General features: G+C 41.4%; 1 protein-coding gene across 1 annotated transcript in view; it reads left to right on the top strand.

The window, feature by feature from the left end:
- LOC147702336 (ATP-binding cassette sub-family A member 10-like) overlaps positions 1–19,737 on the top strand; it is a 1,673,715-nt gene that overhangs the window by 234,076 nt on the left and 1,419,902 nt on the right. The window contains exon 4 of the mRNA XM_086930968.1: positions 7,439–7,603. Coding sequence (XP_086787094.1) covers positions 7,439–7,603 — 165 coding nt within the window. The remainder of the gene's footprint in view (positions 1–7,438; positions 7,604–19,737) is intronic.

Below are 19,737 nucleotides of genomic sequence, written 5' to 3'. Positions count from 1 at the left end.
TAGATTAGTTCCGAGTTTTAAATTCCATTTTTTTGCTAATGGATCATTATCGTCGGAGCTTAAACCTATAAAGAATTTATAAGCCGTTCTAATTATTGATTTCACTTTTTTAGAGTTAAAGATGTCCCATATACCCCCATTCGACAAAGTGTTGATTCTATTTTTCCGTATTAGAAAATCATGTATTTGTATGTATTTAAATCTATGTGTATCGGATAGACCATATAGTTGCTTTAAAGTTAGAAAATTCAGTATGCCTCGAGAGTTATATAAATCGCCCAAAACCATAATTCCTTTCCGTTGCCATTCACGAGACGACCCATCGCCAAATATACTCGGCAGTCCGGGATTATCCCATAAGATTAACTGTGAATGAAATATAGTGGTTTTACAATGTTTAAGTATGTCTTTCCATATCCTTACTGTATCTCGTATGGTCTTAAACTTAACCCTTTTGTAAAAATTTGGGTCTGTAATGCGAAGAAAAAATTGTTTAGAATCTCCCTTTAATGATAAATAGTGAAAGAAAAGTAGGTCCTCTTCCTTTAGTAGTGATCGAATACGTCTTGTAAAAGAAGCCCAGAAGTATAATTTCAGGTCTGGAAAATTAAGACCACCAGATCCTATTTGATTTTTCAACATTTTTAGCGATCTTCTAGCCTTCTTATAGCCCCAAATAAAGTTGCAGAAGATCCTATCAAGTTGTTTAAAGAAGAGTCTGTTCTGTGCCAGAGGAATTGATCTGAATAAATATAAGTATTTTGGTATTATTTTCATTTTTATCAGATTTATTCTGCCGATTAGGTTTAATGGGAGTCGGTGCCATTTTTTTAAGTTTGAAGTAGTAGTTTTCATTAAGTTTTTATAGTTAATGTTATTAAGTTCTTTAACGTTTGAGGTAATTTTAATTCCGAGATATGTTGCGGTCTTACATATTTCAGGTGTTGGTTGAGGGGGTACAAAGTTAGCTATTATTTGAGTTTTGTGAGCATTTAATTTATAACCTGAAGCATTACCAAATTTTAATGCTTCAGATTTGATAGCTTTTAAAGTATTAGTTGTTTCGATAGAGTATATAGCAATATCGTCCGCATACGCAGTAATTTTTAAACTTTGACTGCCAGTCTTGAAGGGTATTATTCCTGCCTGAGTATCCAAAGCCTTTAAAAACGGTTCTAGTGAAAGAGCAAACAATAAAGGTGATAGGGGACATCCTTGACGTGTACCCCTCTTAATTGGAAAGCATTGTGAAGTAAGACCGCCGTAGCTAGTGTATGCTATTGGATTGTCATAAAGTGCCCGAATCCCATTTAAAAATTTTCCACCAAACCCCATTGATTCCATTACGTGCCATAGATAATCCCACCCCACCCGATCAAACGCCTTTTCGGCATCCAGCATTATCATAGCCAGGGGAGTAGCCTCTATTTCTGCTATGTCGAACGCAGTTATTGCCGTATTAACATGAGCTGATGTATCTCTCCCTGTTATAAATCCATGTTGCTGCGTATTTACAATTTTAGGCATTAGTGGTGCTAATCTTCTGGCCAGACATTTGGCGGAAATCTTTGCATCAGCATTGATCAGGGAGATTGGCCTATATGAGCCCATCTCCTCACTAGGTTTTCCCTTTTTATGAAAGAAGATAATTTTGGCTTTATTCCAAGAGCGGGGGGCTGATCCGGTTCTGCCAATATAAGTGATTACTTCCAGAAGAAAGGGTGTTAGCTCTTCCATACATGATTTGTAAATTTCTAAAGGGATTGTGTCCTCACCAGCAGATTTTCCTAATGGGAGTGATTTTATGGCCTCTTTTAATTCTTCATTAGTTATTTCTGAAGTCAATTCCTCTGTCTCATTTCTTGTTAATTTAGTTGTTAAATTTTCTTTTAAATAATTTTCAATTATTTTATCATTAGACATATTCTCTGGTGTATATAAGGTTTCATAATATTTAGCAAATTGTTGAATTATATCTTCCGGTTGGTTATATCTCTTGTTGTCAGCCCCCACAATTTGGGAAATCATAGACTGTGCTCTATCCTCTGCAACTTTAAATGCTAAAATTTTTCCGATTTTGTCGCCACCTTCATATTGTGAAAATTTGTATTTATGAACTTGTGCACTTCTTTTTTTTAAAAGAGTCTCTTTGGTTTTACATTTTAGCTGACTAAGATTTGCGCTAATGTCCAGGGTGGGAAGATTATCTCTTAAAGCTTTTACAAGTTTTATCTCCTCAGCTACAATGTCAGAGGTCAAAGTTAATTTATAATTATTTCTTTCATAATTTTGTTTCAAGACAAAGGCTTGTGTAAACCCTCGGATGCTGGCTTTACAAGTGTCCCACACTGTTAAGCATGAAGTTGTATTTCTGTTAAAAGTCAAAAATTCTGTGATGTGTTGTTTTAATCGTGAAATAAAATTCGCATCTGATACTAAATTCCTAGGGAAGGTGAAAGCTCTTGGAGGTTTATGTTTCAAAGACAGAGCAAATTCGATCATGATAGGATTGTGGTCAGATGTAATGCGTGGGTATATTACCATGTTTGTGGATCTCATTAGAGTGTTTGAAATAAAGGCCATATCTAAGCGAGAGCACAGTCTATGAGGAGCTGAATAGAATGTATAGCCTGGAGAGTTTGGGTATAGTGAGCTCCATACGTCCTTAACATTGTGTATTTTACATAGATCTAAAATGGATGCTCTATTTTTAGGCATTCGTTTGTAAATGCCCGGGCGTGTTGTGTCCGTCTGACAGTTCAGAATGCAATTAAAATCTCCCATAATTATTATTTCTCCCTCCCAATCTAATAACGCTATGTTTAGTTGTTCAAATACTCTAGGATCTTCTTTGTTCGGCCCATATATTACACATGCCACATACTTCATATTACCGAAACAAAATTGGACTATAGCCCATCTCCCCCATTTATCGCCCTGTGTTTTAGTTATTTCTGCCTTGAACCTTTTGTCTTTTAGGATAGCTACCCCTCTAATGGAGGACGTGGTTGCTGAACTGATTATCATCTCAAAACCTAACTTATTTAGTAGCTTCTTGTCTTTGTCTATAATATGAGTTTCTGACAGAAATACTAGATGAGGATTATATAGCTTTAATTCTTCAGCCACTAACTGCCTCTTACGTTTGTTATTCAGCCCTGAAACATTCCAAGACAAGCATCTAATGTTATACATCTCTGATAAAAAAGATATTGTCGAAATTCAGCATTATTATACGCATTTCAAAATATATAGCACAATTTAATAAAAAAAGGCTCTCAGCAAGTTTTTCTACCAGGTTGAAAATATTTTTTTTCTTTTCTTCCCCTTCCCCCATCTCCCGCCCCTCCACCCATCCTAACCTGCGAAGACCCGCCCGCCCCCCCCCCCTACCTAGTGCTGCCGCTGACAAGGCAGCGCCTGCGGCCGGGACCATAGAGCTCCCTCCACCTCCACCTCCACCCAGAATGCCTACTTGTGTTATTATTCTGCTGCATCAAAATTAGTGACTAAATGTGCCCAGAGAAACCCAGCCTATATTCTATGTCTTAATATTCAGTTGCTATCTATGAGAAAATTTCTGAGTCTCTTTATATATGAATAAAGCTGAAAACAGCTGAAAACAACAGAAATGTTCCATTTTTCTTTTCAATCATTACTCCTTTGACTCTTATTCAGACTAGCCAAATATTCCTGTGCCTCATGTATTTCACTAAAAAAATTTACGCGCCCCTTCATGATTACTTTGAGTCGGGCAGGTTCTTGTAGGTAAGCCGAGCCTCCCAATTTATTGATTGGGTCAATCAGTTTGCGCATTTCCCATCTTTTGTCCATTGTAGCTTTACTAAGATCTGACCGAGCAAAGATGGTAAGGTTATCAATAACTATTGGGGAATTAGGCTTAGCTTTTTGCCAGACCGCTTGTCGAAGCAGGAAATTACCGAAATACATCAAGATTGGGCGTGGAAATTTATTGCTCTGACGCTTTTGGACAAGCGGTAGTCTGTGTGCTCTCTGCACCTGAGAGTCCCAATCCCAATCTGAGAGATCCGGGAATGCTCGGGGTAGTAATTTCACTAAAAAAGCTCTCGGGTCAGATCCCTCCAGTCCTTCCGGTATTCCATAGAGTTTGAGGTTGGACCTTCTTTGACGATTCTCTAAATCCTCAACTTTCCCCTGAAGTTGAGTTAGCTCGGCATCATGACGCTCCACCGTGGAATCAAGTCGTTGGGTTCCTTCTTCTACTAAGACCGTACGTTGCTGGAGCTCTGTTATCTCCTGTGTGATACCCTTTAATATAGAGGCTATATCAGTTATGGAATTTTGCAGTCTTATATTATCATTTTTCAGCTGTTGATAGTGTAGCTCCGATTCTGCTCTTTGATTTATCAGGAGTTTCAGTATAGTATCTAATTGGGGGTGATCAGTACCTCCTGGCTTGGTGGCTTCGGTTGAGTTTGCATCCATCCTTTCAGCAGATAGCTTGTTTAATTCGTTACCCGTAGCCACGGGTGCCGATAAAGTAGATGTCGTTGCCTTTTCCGTTGATAGAAAGTCTTTTTCTTCTTTTTTTTTAGACTCTTCGAAGAATTCATGGTTATGAGTTTGCGATACCTCATTATCTGTAGGGCTATCTGTAGGACTCCCCCCAGAGAGCCTTAGAGTCATAGTCTTAACTAGCCCTTTAGCCTCAATCCATTTCCTTAGCGGTCTTTTTTTACTGGCCATTCTTTTTGGATTAAAAGAAGCTGTGTCTGTAGCTAAGTTAGATAGGGCTTTACCTTTCTTCTTGTAGGTTGTCTTAGCTTTACCTCTGCGTCTCTTCGGAGGTAATTTACTCAAAGTTTTATCCATAGGCTTATCCATTTCCTCTTCTGTGTCATATTCACAGTCTTCAGATAAGAGATGTTCATCAGCTAGCTCCGAAGTATGTTCTGAGCCATGATTATTCATTGAGTTTGTTTCATGACTATTGCTTACTTCCAGAGTTTCTTTGTCTTTATCTTTATCAGTTAAGTCCTCCATCCTCGAGGGTATAGCCAAGTCTGAAACTGGATTGAATGAGTCTAATGATTGGGATCCCCCTTCTGCTGCCTCATTTGACTCACTACTCTCGCTATTCTCTGGTGCTGTCACAGTGCATATTAACGCCACCCGAATCTCATTATTCTCGTTATTCTCGTTGAAAATTGGAGGTACTGCCTTATGTAAATCTGAATCATCTTCGTGGTTTATATTAACCAGTGTAGTGTTATTCTCAACTCTTATTACAGTTCCATCCTCCTCCAGAATAGCCTCCAGAATAGCCTCATCCTTAGCTCTTTCATTAGTGATATCATTGATGTCTGTACCTGTTGGTGTTGGCTTTTTAGGAACAGTTCCACAGTTAAATTGAGGAGGACGCAGAATTGTCTTACCTGCCGCCTTCCTATCGCTCCCTTTTAAAGTAGCCCCCGGTGCCAGTGCTACCAGTGTTGCTGGTTCAGAGTTTACTGCCTTTTTCTCAGCCTCCCCCCTCTTCGTGTCTTTCGTGGCTGCTATAGTCTTTATGAGAATAGCAGGAGCTAGAGCAGAGGTTTGGGCTGGGGCCGAGGCAGAGACTGGAGCGAAGGACGCTATTTCTGTATTACCTTTGAGTGCAGCCGTTATTGCAACCGCAGTTGCAGCCGCAGTTGCAGCGGTTTTAGTGTTCCGCGTTGTACGGGGAGGGGGTTTAGGTGACATAGTCTCAGTTGAAAACAGAGCAAACCTCGCCTTGGCCAGACCCAGCAAGTTGCTGCCAGATCGAGTAAGTCTTTTCTCCAGCCAGCCCCGCACTGCACACCAGATATCTGAAGAAAGCCACAGCATGGACCGAAATATCCGTCAAGAGCAGAGTGTAGAATGTGTGTATGTGATGCTGCTGCTTGTGAGGCAAAAGGCAAAAGCGCTGCAGAGTGTAACCAGGTAGGCGAGACAGAAACAGATGCAACTTCTGCCCTTCCAGCTACTCCGTGTGTTTGTTTCTTTGTTTTGTTTTTCCGTCGCTCTCGGCCGTTTTTTTTTCCCCCTTCCTCGCCTGTACAGCGCGCGTACCACTCTGACTCACCGGCTCCGTGCACCAGCCTCGTGGCTCTCAGCCTGCCACATTAATTCGGATTCACACAGTCCCGGCGTCCACAATCGTTGCCTTGCCGTCCTTTTCTCCTCCTCGCCAGGACGCTGGTTTGCAGCACTCAGCCTGCTGCCTTAGCGCTGTGGATCACCGCGCTCCCGTTTTTTTCTTCACCAGCACGCCGACTCGACTCGCGGCTCACAGCCTGCCGGGTTAGTGCTGTAAAATCATCGCATATTGCAGCTCTGCAGTCCTTGAAAGATGCCAGTAGTCTCTGTCGGCATCGGAGTGAAGGGAGGGAGCTCTCGATCCGCCGCCAGCAGAGCCCTCACTCCGCCATCTTGGACTCCGCCTCCCAGCTGAACGTGTTATCCCGATTGATTGATTAATTGCAATGCTTTCACTGCACCGAGTTGCAGTGAGTAACTGAAGTGAAGAACATGGGATTAAATAGTGCATTGTAAAGCTAAATGCTCACATATATTTGCTAAACAAACAAGCAATTGCATAGCCAATAGGTCTTGCTTTTGGGACCTTATAAGTATTTAGTTATGCAGGACAATATCCTTGGTGCAACAACGCCAACCGTTGCATGGCCAAACACTTATAAGGTCCCAAAGGCGAGACCTATTGGCTTGTTGTTGCATGTGATGTTACATTGAGAGGGCACTGCGGGCTTCCTGCAATACTGTTCTTCAAGTATTTTTTTGGAGCACTACCTCACAAGTCACTGAGGCAACTGCCACGTATGTCTCTTCACAAGAGAACTAAAATATTTACTATGGCACCACCACCCCGTTCTCATAAGAATCACTGAGGACTCCAAGTTCTTTTAAGTCTCTGAGGGTCATCAATTGGCTTGGATAAAACTTTTGTTACAAGCAGAAACGTTTATGAAATTTGCATGTTTTTCTAAAATTCTGCTTCATTTATTAGGTGCAGAGTTTCCCTGTAATTTTCTCTTGTGGTCCATTGGTTTGGGAAGAAAATGTCTTGTTGGAGCAATGCTTTTATTTAAAAATATTTTTGCTTCAAATATAATTTGAGAACATATGTTGCCGTTCTCTGTATTTAATGTTTACTATCTAGGCCTGTGCAATATGCATAAGTTGTAGCCCAGGTGTGTGTGGTGCACTACATATTTAAAATAGCTAATAAATAAATGCACGAATTATTACATACACAAACACAAAATGTGCACATATGGTAATAAGTGCGTGGTAAGGGTGTATGTTTGGATGAATGAAACATTAGTTTCACACACGTTATTCTCTCTCACTCTGTGCAGTACTTCAAAGTGCTGACGTTTTACTTTACCTGCTTTTATGTTCCTTCAAACAACAGGTATCAGAATTGAAGGGTTCGAAAATGAAATTGCGTTGACTGAGGCCTCGAATTCAAATAAGGAGCTCTTGCGAATCGTTTTCAAGAACTCTTTCTCTTACGAAGTTCGGCTTTCTCAGGTTTTTGCTCCAATGCCAATTGATCGCTACGGCATTGATCACTACGGTAAATATAAATGAAGTTGTATTTCCAATATTCTTTCTTTTAAGTTTGAAAAGAATTTAATTGATCAGAAAAACAAGGTGTTAATCCATAATACATAAATAATGCAAAGGTAATAAAATAGTATAGCACAATAGATCAATTATAAAGAGCAATCATGGGTTTAAAAGTAGAATACAGAGTATGCAGTAGTTACGGAACAAGGGCATGCAAAAGTATATGCATTAAAAAAAAATCATAATGATGGAGAAAGGAGTTGTAAAGGGTAATCGAGGGGGTTTAGAAACTTCTTGTTGGGCAGGCTGCAGACAAAAGGAACGAGTAGCACACTTATCAAGGTATAATTCAATTGGGATCCACAAATTTGCATGCTTCGTCGCCATATAAATAGGGAAGACAAAGGCAGTATCAAGTCTATGGTTATGACATATATTGTACCACCATGCTTTGAATGATACATTAGATGCAGTTTTCCAATTTACAGTAATCTGTTGAAACGCAACAGCCAACAACAAGTCAACAATTCGTTCACATCCTTCCCAGCAGGGAGAAAGGCTTCCCAAAAAGATGTGTGTGTATGAAAAGGGAATGCAAGTGTGAAAAATTGCATTAATTTGAGCCCATATTTGTAGCCAGAAAGCGTGAATAGATTTGCAAAGGAATAACATGTGAAACAAGCTGGCATGCGGGGAGGAGCAGGACCAGCAAGTATCAGGAGTGGTAGAAAATCGTTTGTTAAGGTCAAAAGGCGTAAGGAGTCTATTATATATAAAGAACAGGGATTGCGTCAAGGTCGCCGCTCTGGACGATTTACGGATCTTAGTCCATATCATGTCCCACAAGGATACAGGCCATAAGGTGACAAGATCATGCTCCCATTGTTCTTCCACCTTAGATTTAGCTCTAACGGACTCCCTAGAATGAAGGAACTTATAAATGACAGAAGCTTTGGAGGCGATGCGTAAAAGGGAGTGAAGTTGTGAAGAAGCAGTTGTGGGAATTAAAGGGGCCTGTGTGTGTAAAAGTCGAGTCTAAGCCTCCATCGCCTTTTTCTGAAGAATGAGGTATTTATGAGCAAAGGAGGCAGGTAAATCAAAGGAGGAACGAAGAGTGGAGAAAGGTAAGAAGGTAGAATGTGAAAACAGTTGTGAAATCCAGATTAGTCCCTTTCGCCTCCAAGATTTCCAGTTAAAGGGTTTGTTGTGGATTAGGAAGTGTACATTGTGCCAAATGGTAGAGGCAAGAAAGTCAGCAATAGTGGCAGGAGGAGGAGGACTGGAGGACAATAGGAGTTTAGTAGTGAATTTATGAATGGGAGTGGTAATGGAAGAAGGTTTGCGTGAAAATGAGAGATATTCAGCAAAAGAGAACGGAGAAGGGAAAGAGCGCTCAACTTTGGCCCATAAAGGACAAGAAGAGGAGGTGTCTTGCAACCAAAAGGAAGCTTGTCTCAGTAGAAAGGCTTTTTGATAGGCTGTAAAATCTGGGAAATTGGCTCCACCTTCTGATGCGGGACGATTAGCCTGGCAGTGGACATCCTAGATCTCTTGTTACCCCATAAGAAGAATGACAGAACCGAATACATTTTCCTGAAAAATTTACAGGAAATAGGCACAGGAATATTCGAGATCATGTATAAAATTATAGGGGAGAGCATCATCTTGATGGTGTCAAGACGACCCCACCAAGAGAGGTAGAGAGGATGCCATCTAGCTGCTAAATCGGATATGTTTTGAATACATATATTTAGACAATGAGAAACAGTATCTAAAACAGAGGGGGCAATATGCAATCCTAAGTACTTGATGTGAGATGCGCTCCAAGTGAAATTGGAAGCACTAAAATCGGGCTTGAAAGTAAACTTCGTCAAAAGTAAAATCTCACACTTATAGTTGTTGAGTTTATATCCAGATATCAGGGAATAGCTCTGCACTTCCTCTATTAAGGCGGGAATGGAGTCTGCAGGATTAGAAATGAAAAGTAAAATATCATCTGCGTAAGAAGCAAGTTTAATATGTAAGTCTGTAGTGTGAAAACTGTGAATATTAGGGTTCTGACGAAGTTTGGACAGGAAGGGCTCCAAAGCTAAGTTAAAGAGGAAGGGAGACAAGGGGCAGCCCTGGCGAACACCTCTACCAAGGTCGAAGAAGGATGAAACCAGACCATTGGCACATACTGCCACACGCGGGCTAGAGTATAAGAGAGAAATCAAGGCAATAAATCAGGGACCAAAACCAAACCAATTGAGAGTGTGGAAGAGGTACAACCATTCAACTCTGTTGAATGCCTTTTTGGCGTCTAAGGCAATCGCCGCAAGAGGGTGTTGGACTTCGATAAAATGTTGAACAAAAGTCTGGTGTTGTCGGTGATAAAGCGACCTTTCACAAAACCGGACTGCTCCTCACCTAAAAGGTCGGGAAGTAAAAGGTCCAGTCGCGTAGCTAGCGACTTAGCAAATATTTTGTAGTCAATATTGACTAGGGAAATGGGTCTATAATTCTTACAGTGTTGGGAATCCTTCCCCTCTTTAGGTATCAAACATATGTGGGCGTCGGAAAAGGAACCTGAGGATCTACCCACGGTAACAAACATGTCTATAAGAGAGTGAAGTTTAGGAATGAGTAATTTGGAGAAGTGGAGGTAGAATTCAACCGTGAAACCATCTGGACCCGGAGCTTTGTTTGCTTTGAGACGTTGGAGAGCAGCAAGCAATTCTTTCTGGGATATGTCGGATTCCAAGTGAGATAGGTGAAGAGGAAATTGTTCAGGTTTCTGAATGGTAGAGAAAAAATGTGTGAGAGAATGGGGGGAGGGTTGAGTTTCGGAAGAATACAAAGTTTTGTAAAAAAGGGAGAATTCAGAGAGAATTTCAGCATCTTTATACTTAAGGTCAGAGTTTGCGTCATATATGGCTTTAATGTTCAGCTTGTTGTGCTTAACTTTTAAATAATTGGCAAGAATCTTCCCAGCCCTGTTCCAGCCACCATAAAAATTAGCCCTGGATTTCAGCAAATACAATGAGGCATCTTCCGTAGATTTTTCATTGAATTTCATTTTGGCAGCGACAAGAGCAGTCAGACTTTCCTGCGAGTGTGAGGTGAAATAGGCGTGTTCCAATCTCTTAATGTCCTGAAGGAGATCCCCGGTAAATTTGCGAGCAGCCTTCATTTTTTTCGCCACATAACTAAGAATAAAATCTCTTGCTGCAGCTTTAAAAGCATCCCAAATTGTGTGCTTTGGAATAGAAGGGGTATCATTAAGTAGGAAAAACTTATCAAAAAAGGTGATGAAGGAAGCATTAAACTTAGGATCCAAAAGAAGGGTATAGTTAAAATGCCACCTCTTGGGTCCAACGGCTTTGGGAATTATGTCAATGTTAACTAAAACAGGGGCGTGGTCTGATAGTAAGATTGGACCAATTTCTGCAAAGGTAAGGGTTTGGGCGATGTTGTGGGTGACAAAAATGTAATCAATTTGTGATTGGGAGCGATGGGAGGGAGAATAAAAAGTAAATTCCTTGGTCGTTGGATTACAAATCCGCCAGGCGTCAATGAGCTTGTGTTGGGAGATAGCTTGAGTAAAGAGTTTACGAGACTTGTTGGGGATATAAGGGACATCAGAATTTCTGTCAATGAAAGGATCAAGGGGTTGGTTACAGTCACCAGATAGAATGAAGTTATCATCCACAAATCTGGTAATGTGTCGAGACATCTCAGTCCAAAAAAGGGGATTACCACCAGTGGGAGCGTAGACATTAAGGAGAGAGATTGGAATTCCTCTAATAGAAAGTCTAAAATGCGTCCATCTGCCATCATTATCTGACTCTTGAGAAATGAGAGAATGGGAAATGGATTTACGACACAGAATCGCTACCCCATTACGTTTACCGTCACCTGGTGAATAGTAAACCTCACCCACCCAGCCCCTCTTAAGTTTTGCAGATTCTAAATCAGAGAGGTGAGTTTCCTTTAATAATGCGAAATCAACATTTAATTTAGCTAGGTGAGACAAGATTCTTTGTCGTTTTGATTGGAGAATTAATACCCTTAACATTCCATGAAATAACTTTCAATGACATTTTAGGCAATGCATATTGTGAAAAACATATCGTGCAAAGTCACAAAAAAATCCATGAGAGTAAGTAAAAAGAAAAGAGGTAAAAGTGAATAGAGAGCTGGTAAGAGGAAAAAGGAAAAGAAAAGGTAATGCTGCGTGAGTGAAAGAGAGAAGGAAAAAGCAAGTCATGGATGAAAAATAAGAAAAAGGGCGTTAAAAGAGGAATAAACAGATAACAGAATTAAGAAAGTCTGATGGATTGAAATCAACACCTACAAACAGAGATTGAAGAAAAGCTAGGGCAAGGAGAAGAGGACAGGACAAGTAGAATATCACAAAGATGGTATGAAAAAATAACATACTTATACCTACAAAAGGAAAAGACAAGAACGTGTGGAGGGAGGATGGGACCACACAGGTAAGGCAACACATCCAAGCTGAGCAGGAAGCCAGGGAGACATCATCAGACGAGGGAGGGTTCCTGTGGAGGCGGGGAAGGGAGAAACGGAATTAGATTACTAAAGGAAGTCGGAAAAGAACATAGACAACAGTCAACATCAATACAACTTCAGGAAAGAGAACTATCAAAAAAGTAAAACAATGTAACTAGGTAGAACATGACCAAGAAGCAAGAGCAATATGAAGGTAAGGAAGGCTGCAGCTCAACCAGGGAAGGAGGAAGGAGGACCAGAGGAATCCATGGCAGCAGTCTTATGTGCGTTGATGAAACTCTGCAGCTGCATGGGTCTTCGTAGGTAGTCGTCTTGTTGTTGTAGGTGACTTTGAAAAAACAAGGATGATAAAGGCCATACCTAGCACCCATGGAATGGAAATCTTCTCTCATACCTAGGAAGGCCTTCCGGCGATTAGCAGTTGCTTTTGCATAGTCCTGGGCAAATGACAAAGAGGAGCCAGACCATATTAGTTTTGGAGAGGCCTTGGCAGCTGATAAAACCTTCAGAAGATCAGTATACTCCAGGAAGTAGAGGATGACACCTCTTGGACGTTGCGCTGGAGAAGCAGAAGTAGGTGGACGACCTAGTCGATGGGCATGTTGAATGTTGAGAGCCGTACCATCTGGCAGACACAGCAATTTGGGAAGAAAGGACTTGAACAAAAAAAAAAGAAAGTCTGAGCCCTCAAGGCCCTCTGCTAAGCCATAAATGCGAAGGTTGTTCTGCCTGTTCCTATTTTCCGACTCCTCCACCTGTTTCTGGAGTGCACACACCTGCGAATTTAGATGGGAGACCTTGGAGCAAGTTTCCTGAAACGAAGCAACAGATTGTTCAACGGAGGAGACCCTTGTGTCAATCTGCGACCAACTGTCAGTTAGAGCTTGAAGTTTGGCGTTGATTTCCTCTATAATAGGTCGCAGGGAGCCAATTTCCTCCAGAAAGGGACGAAAAGATCATATCTCCTCTAACAAAAGTTGCATTGAGACAGGCTCAGACTGTTTAAGTGGCAAAGGAGGATCTTTCTTCAATCTTTTACCAGTGGGTTTCCCCGGAGCAGGCTGAGAAGACTCCATGGTTGTGTCTGAGCCAGACGACGTAGGGGGATCTTCTAATTTAGAGAAAGCAGAGAACACTTTGGAATTCTTCACAAAGGCAGTCTTTTCCACTGAGGAGGGTAAGCGTGACCTAGACTTAACCCTCCCCATAGAGAGAGAAATCAGAATATAAGAATTGTGCAGCGTGCGCCGTCTTGCAGTGAGGCGGAAAATGTCACAGAGAAGTGCAGAGGAGTAATGAAGAGATTCACTGAAGAGAGAAATAAACCACTATTGCCAATGGGGGAAATCACTTGCCAAAGGAACCAGACATATGGTGCATACAGGCAACTAGCGGGACGAGAGCTGAGTCAAATACAGGGAAATTGTGACGACAAACAGAGGTATGTTAGACTGCCTGAAATACATATCTGGCATTAAGCATGCTTGAGAAACTGCAGAAAGTCATATCTTGTAGGACATCAGTATTGTGTGAGAAAGCCACTTGTTAGAGGCGCCAAACATGTATCAGAAGCAAGGCAGGTAGCTGGAACCAGGTAAAACGCAAGGAGTAAGGATCACATCACAAAGTTCAACTGATTAATGGGCACTCCTTTAGAAAAGGCCATATCGCTGTAAGCGTGAGAATCCGCGCAGTATAAACATTATGCAGCGCTCAACTGGAATGTATGCGTTCCGCCATGCAAAAGAAAAAGAAAAAGAAGAAGTCCAAAGCACGCCTCAAACGACAGAAAGTAAGACATCCAAACCGTATCTCAGTGGCAGAGGAAATTGTGTTGACAGCCGTCTGTACTTCTGGAACCAACAAGGACTTGTCAAAAGGAAACAGCTTAGGAAAAGCGCATTATCATGCTGAAGGACGGTGTTGTAAATCACTAAGTCTTCAGCAGGGAGGAACACAGCGCTATTGAGCAGTAAAGTGATAAGAGGCAGCCTCTATACCTCATAAAAGTTCATGCGCCATGCTGGGGAATAATGCCAGATAGCAGTTGAGGTGTTGCAAAATGGCAGCAAGATGGCGTGATGAATCGGCATCAATTCGCAACTTCTCCAAAGTGGGAGAGAAAGGCACAAGTCCGGAGTAATTGCAAGACGTAGGTCTTAAGTAGCAAAATAGGGACTAACCATAAAAGAAACTTTGTTGCATGCGGAGCTATGTACAGTGTAGCGCTCAGCAATGTAAAATGGCAGCCGCACTCGTGCTGGAATCGGAGCGACTTACTGCCACAAAGTTCTCCGTCGTGAAGGCATGAAAAGCACTTTCAGGCGCTGCAGAAGCAACCGGGAACACTCCGACGTCCTAACATAGCCTCCAACCAGGAAGAACTGGGTTGCATGCGGTACGTCTCCTGAAGCCTCAGCGGAGCTTCACTTGGACGCCGCCATTACCATCGGGCGCCAAGCCACGCCCCCAATATTCTTTCCTAAGATTCATAAAACCTTTTGCATAAAGAGATTAAAAAAGCATCTCTAGTTTAAATGGCAAGATGTTTTTGGGTTCTAACACGCCTAAACAAAGGGATCTTGTCAATGTCAATGCAGAACCCATAGGGCGTCCCTATGTTTGTAGATCTTCAAAGTGATTGGGACAGTGTCAATTGATTGTGATATTTCAATGTAACATTTTACCGGTTAATAAGTATTAATAGTATTGTGATTTGAGAAAAAATATCGGGATCTAGTAAGGTAAAATACTACCCTGTCACTGCAAATTATCATTTAGTATCAAGTCAGAAGGCTGTTCAACTCTGTTTTATTTATCAACAAATTCAAGAAAACGTATAAATCCATATCTTCTTGTTCAGGTAAGTGAAAAATGGCTATGACGGATGCTACTTCTTCCATTTAAGAGTTGCTTCTTGAAGGTAACAATCAGACATGCTTGAACATGCTCCTGAAGGTTCACTGGTTCATAATCTATGGGTTTCTATGTTTCCATGTCTTGAGCTGTTAACCCATTATGGACGTGAATTTTAGTTGAAGACTCCTAGGTTGGTGAGTGAGGGCTTGCACCTTGTGTTTTTGGAATTTCTGGAAGGCAGCTAGAAAAGGGCTTGTAGAAGAACTGAGAAACTCTAATGCTCTAAGTGGATGATCAGTAGTTACTCCTACTTATATTCAGAGTGCCTATGTTTTAGTTAGTTGGGAAATTAAGTAGTCCCTTTCAAAATAGAGTGTTCTGATTTAAAGGAAGAAATAAAGTAAAACAATGGTCCTTTGATGGGAAGTGTATGGTCCCAACGTCATTGGCAAATACACTGGCCCATCAAAAGACTTGTTATTTGCAAAACAATAAACCACATGTATTTATTTTGTGAAAGATATCTATAGAACCTTAAAGAACCCATAATATCAATGATAAGGTGCTCAAAAAAGCGGACAGCCCAGTGAAAGTGTATGTATAGTGTGCAAAATGCTATATACAGTGAGTATGTACAAAGTTAGCGGCTGATTTAGTGCACGTTTTCTTTAACACCACCCTGTATCTGAGTATAATGTTCAGCAACATAACTAAAGAGTAGTCAACTTGTCTCTGTTGTCAACGTTTCGACCATGTCAAAATACTTCCAAAAGAGTCATCATCAGCACCAGAAACACAGGTATTACCTTGAAGAAGAAACAATTTCACTTAGAAAACATTAAATGTTTGTGTCTAAAATCCTTCATATTGTTATTGTTATAGCATACCACAATGTAGAGGTGACTTCTCAAGTTTGAATGAAACAACCTCTGATACCTCCAAAAGACTATACAATGGGGAAGTCAAATTTCCATCCGAGCCAGTTGGTCTCTGAAAAAAAGAATAAAAAGTCCCCCAAATTCATCTTTCCCATCTACAAAAAGAACCTTGTGGTCAGAAATCGCTTGTTCAGCTTTCCGACCCTGGAAAAGATTTCATAGACTGAGGCAAGTCTGAAAGAATCTACATATGTTTAGCCCTTAGCCGTCATCTGTTTCTCCTGCCACAGTTATTTATATCTCAACTTTTTCTTTTTGCAGCCCTTAACCACCGCCCATTCTCCCGCCACTGCTTATTTAATTTTTCTTTTCTTTTTGTCTTGCTCATTGTCACTGCTGCTGCTCTCCCTGTAGCACCTCCCCCTGGACAGCCCCTGCTCCAGCCTCCCACCCTCAGATCCCTCCCCCTCCACTGCCTAATGGCTGAAGGCAAGCCCATCTGCGCCCGTCCGTGACCCCACTGCGAACAGCGCCAGGGACTCTGGTTCTACCATCCATCGCTACAATCCAGCCACCCTCCTCACACCTTAAACCCGGAAGAAACAATAACTGCCAGCAGGCCACGCCTAACACGACCCATGGTCAATATAGAAAAACGGTGGTCCTGGTTAAGTTACAATTTATATGCTAAGTCCAGTATTTGCATCAAAATAGTACCCACCACAAATTCATTCGTCATACATGAAAACAGTTGAAGTAATGTACATTGAACCAAATATATATTTAGTATGCATTTATTTATGCATAGTTAGTATTGACGCAGTATTACTTTTGCGAGCTTTGAGCTTGTATCAAAAAACATGAAAAACACATAAAAACTAAAATGCAATTGTGTAGTCATTACATTTCAATGTGCTCTCAGAAGAAAGGAAAGGGAAGGTGTGCAAGTTGTGAGGGACCGGGTAAAGGTGGTGTGACTGGTTTAAGAACATCACGTAGAAATCAAGATGCCTTTACAATCGTTAGGTACATGGTTCCAAAGATGCATCAAACATAGGTTTAAATTCATTAATTTCTTTGTGTCCTATGTTGTGCTCGAGTGGCATAGTCTACGTTTCGACCCCCAAAGTACGCTGTAAGGGTGACTGTTGCCTCATGTTGGGGTCTTCATCAGGACTGAGAGTTGCGAGAGCCTACAAAAATAGTAAGGGAATCCATTACCTCTATATTATGGATCGGTGGGTGCGTTTGGTTCACTATATATTCAGTAAAAAAATTAATTATTATTTACATACATCATCAGGACGGTAAGGATCTTTGCCGTCTGGGAATGGGCATGGTGGTGCTCCTGGGAAATCTGTTAAAAAATTAATAGAGACTGGAATTCAGTCGCTAGCTAGCCCAAGCTGCTAGAAAAGGAAAGCTCGTGGCTGAAGGGGGAACTTACTTGTGGAACTGCTCCTGACAAGTATAAACGAGTTGCTCCAGGCTTACGTCCTGTTATTCATAGATGTTGGGCGCGCTGTGTGGAAAGATATTCAAAGGATGAATAACCCCACGAAATGTTGACTATCGTTTGTTAAGAAGAAAGAACATTTAATTGCCTCGAAAAACGCACAGAGGCGCTACAATGGTAAGAGAACTCCTTTAAAAACAGATGAATCCTGTGCGACTAAACGCGCTAAGCAAAAATAAAGAATCAACCCAGAATCAGTATCTTACGCAGACATACGTGTGTAGTCTGTTGTTTAATTTGGAAATAAACTGAGCACTATCGCGCGTGCACGCTAAGGGTTAAATCATCGGAGTCGGGTGACAGTAGGGCATATTTAAAGCGTGCGCTTAGAGTCCGACCTCTCGGGTTCAGGGCTGGGAAGTAAACTAAACATTATCAGGAGTGCACGCTAAGGGTTAGTTCATCATAGTCGGGTGACAGCAAGACTTACTTCAATCTTGCCGCTCGTGGTCCGACCTCTGGGGTTCTGGGTTAGGAATGAACAACTCGCGGTGCAGCCGCTGAATGATAGTCGGGTTGGAGGCTCGACTTCAAAGGGCCAATCACTGTAGAGACGGGGCTTAAAGCGCCGGGCTCTTCTAACGCGTCTTGCGTGAGGGAGGGAATCTCTACAAAGCGCGTCATGGAGAGTAAGGGAATGTCTGCAAAGTGCCGTTGTAACAATGGTGGAAAGTAGTGTCATGGTGAACATCCATATTATTGCCGTAACGTTATGAGCAAATCCCAAATGATTATAGTGTGACTGCATTTACAAATGAACAACAAATAGTGCATTCTAGTGTGACTGCATTTACAAATGAACAACAAATAGTGCATTATTTAAAGACAGGAAGGGCAATCCACACAAATCAAAGATTACAGGGAAAATTAGTGGTTATTATTGGATATCATTGAGGAACACAGTTGAAATATCTCTCTTCCCATTTGATGGTATAATGCAATGTTAATGTTATAGATTACCATTCAATGCTATCTCGGTCTTAGCAGCCACTAGAATTTGTCTAAGAGTAGTTTGGTCATATCGAGAGACCGGGTTTAGCTAATTGGTCCCAAAGGAATATGTTCAATGAAAAACATAGTTGATTATTCAGAATGTCAAATCGCCTATTTTAGCAAGAGGTCAATCTGGGTTTAGTCCGGCCATTTGGGCAAAATTGGCATCCATTTCATTGAGTCCATGGCTCACAGTTTTCAATAGGTGCATCCATTTGCATTCTCTGATGTTCATTATAGAGTTCACATTCCCCCCACGTGGTCCCAGAGAGATCTTTTCCAGGACTAACCATCTCAGTGATTCAGGAGTGTGGTTGTGTTCCTTGAAGTGTTCCACAAGGGGTGCTCCAACTGTAGAGCATCGGATTCTGCTGGAATGCTGGAAAATTCGGTTTTTTACTTTCTGTTTAGTCTGTCCGACGTACATCAAATTGCAGGGGCATAGAATGGCGTAAATGACTCCACTTGTGTTGCAGTTTGTGAAAGATTTGAGATCTATAGTCAGTTCATTGTACACCAGTTGTTTAGTTTCCCAGCATGTTGGACATGCTTTGCATGTTGTACATTTGAAGTGGCCCACTACATCGGGGAGATTCCACATCCGTTGTATAGTAGGTGCTGCAGGGCTTTCCAACATTGAACGTACTACATGGTCCTTTATGCTTTTCGCTTTTTTGAAAGCATGCATCGGAGGGTCCGGGCTGTCTAGAGTGTCTGCGATAAGGTTCCAGTGTTTGTTCACTATTTTGCGTATTGACCAAAAGGTAAATTGTCCCTCAGGGCCCTTGTGTGGTGACTAGTATACCTAGAGTTAGGCTTTATTACGAACAAAGAACTACTATACCTCAACGTGGAACAGCCAAGGACACCTACAATTTATGTACTCCCAAAAGTCCACAAGAACCCACTCAAACCACCTGGACGCCCTATCATTTCGGGATGCGGATCGCTTCTTGAACCATTATGTAAATATGTTGATGTTTTCTTAAAGCCACTTGCTGAGGCAACCCCTACTTACCTCAGAGATACTATGCAAGTCATCAATTTCATAGATCAAACACCTTTTAACAAGACCAATCAAATCCTGGTGACAATGGATATCATTTCACTTTACACCAGCATACCCCAGAGACCTGCATTAAACTGTATCAAGAGAGTTCTTGAAAGACGAGATCAACCGGCCACAGTCCCCACTGAATTCATAGTGGACTTACTTGAAATTGCGATGAGCAAAAACTACTTCATTTTCCAAAACAAATTCTTCATCCAGAGCAAGGGAGTCGCTATGGGTGCTGCATTTGCACCGGACTTGGCGATTCTCTATATGTCTGAATATGAACATGAATGTATACTGGCAACAACCAACCCTTATCGTGACATGAT

This window comes from Lissotriton vulgaris, chromosome 7 (genome assembly GCF_964263255.1).
Source record: "Lissotriton vulgaris chromosome 7, aLisVul1.2, whole genome shotgun sequence".
NCBI classification, from domain to species: Eukaryota; Metazoa; Chordata; class Amphibia; order Caudata; family Salamandridae; genus Lissotriton; species Lissotriton vulgaris.
This window is presented reverse-complemented; position numbering and strand designations above follow the sequence as displayed.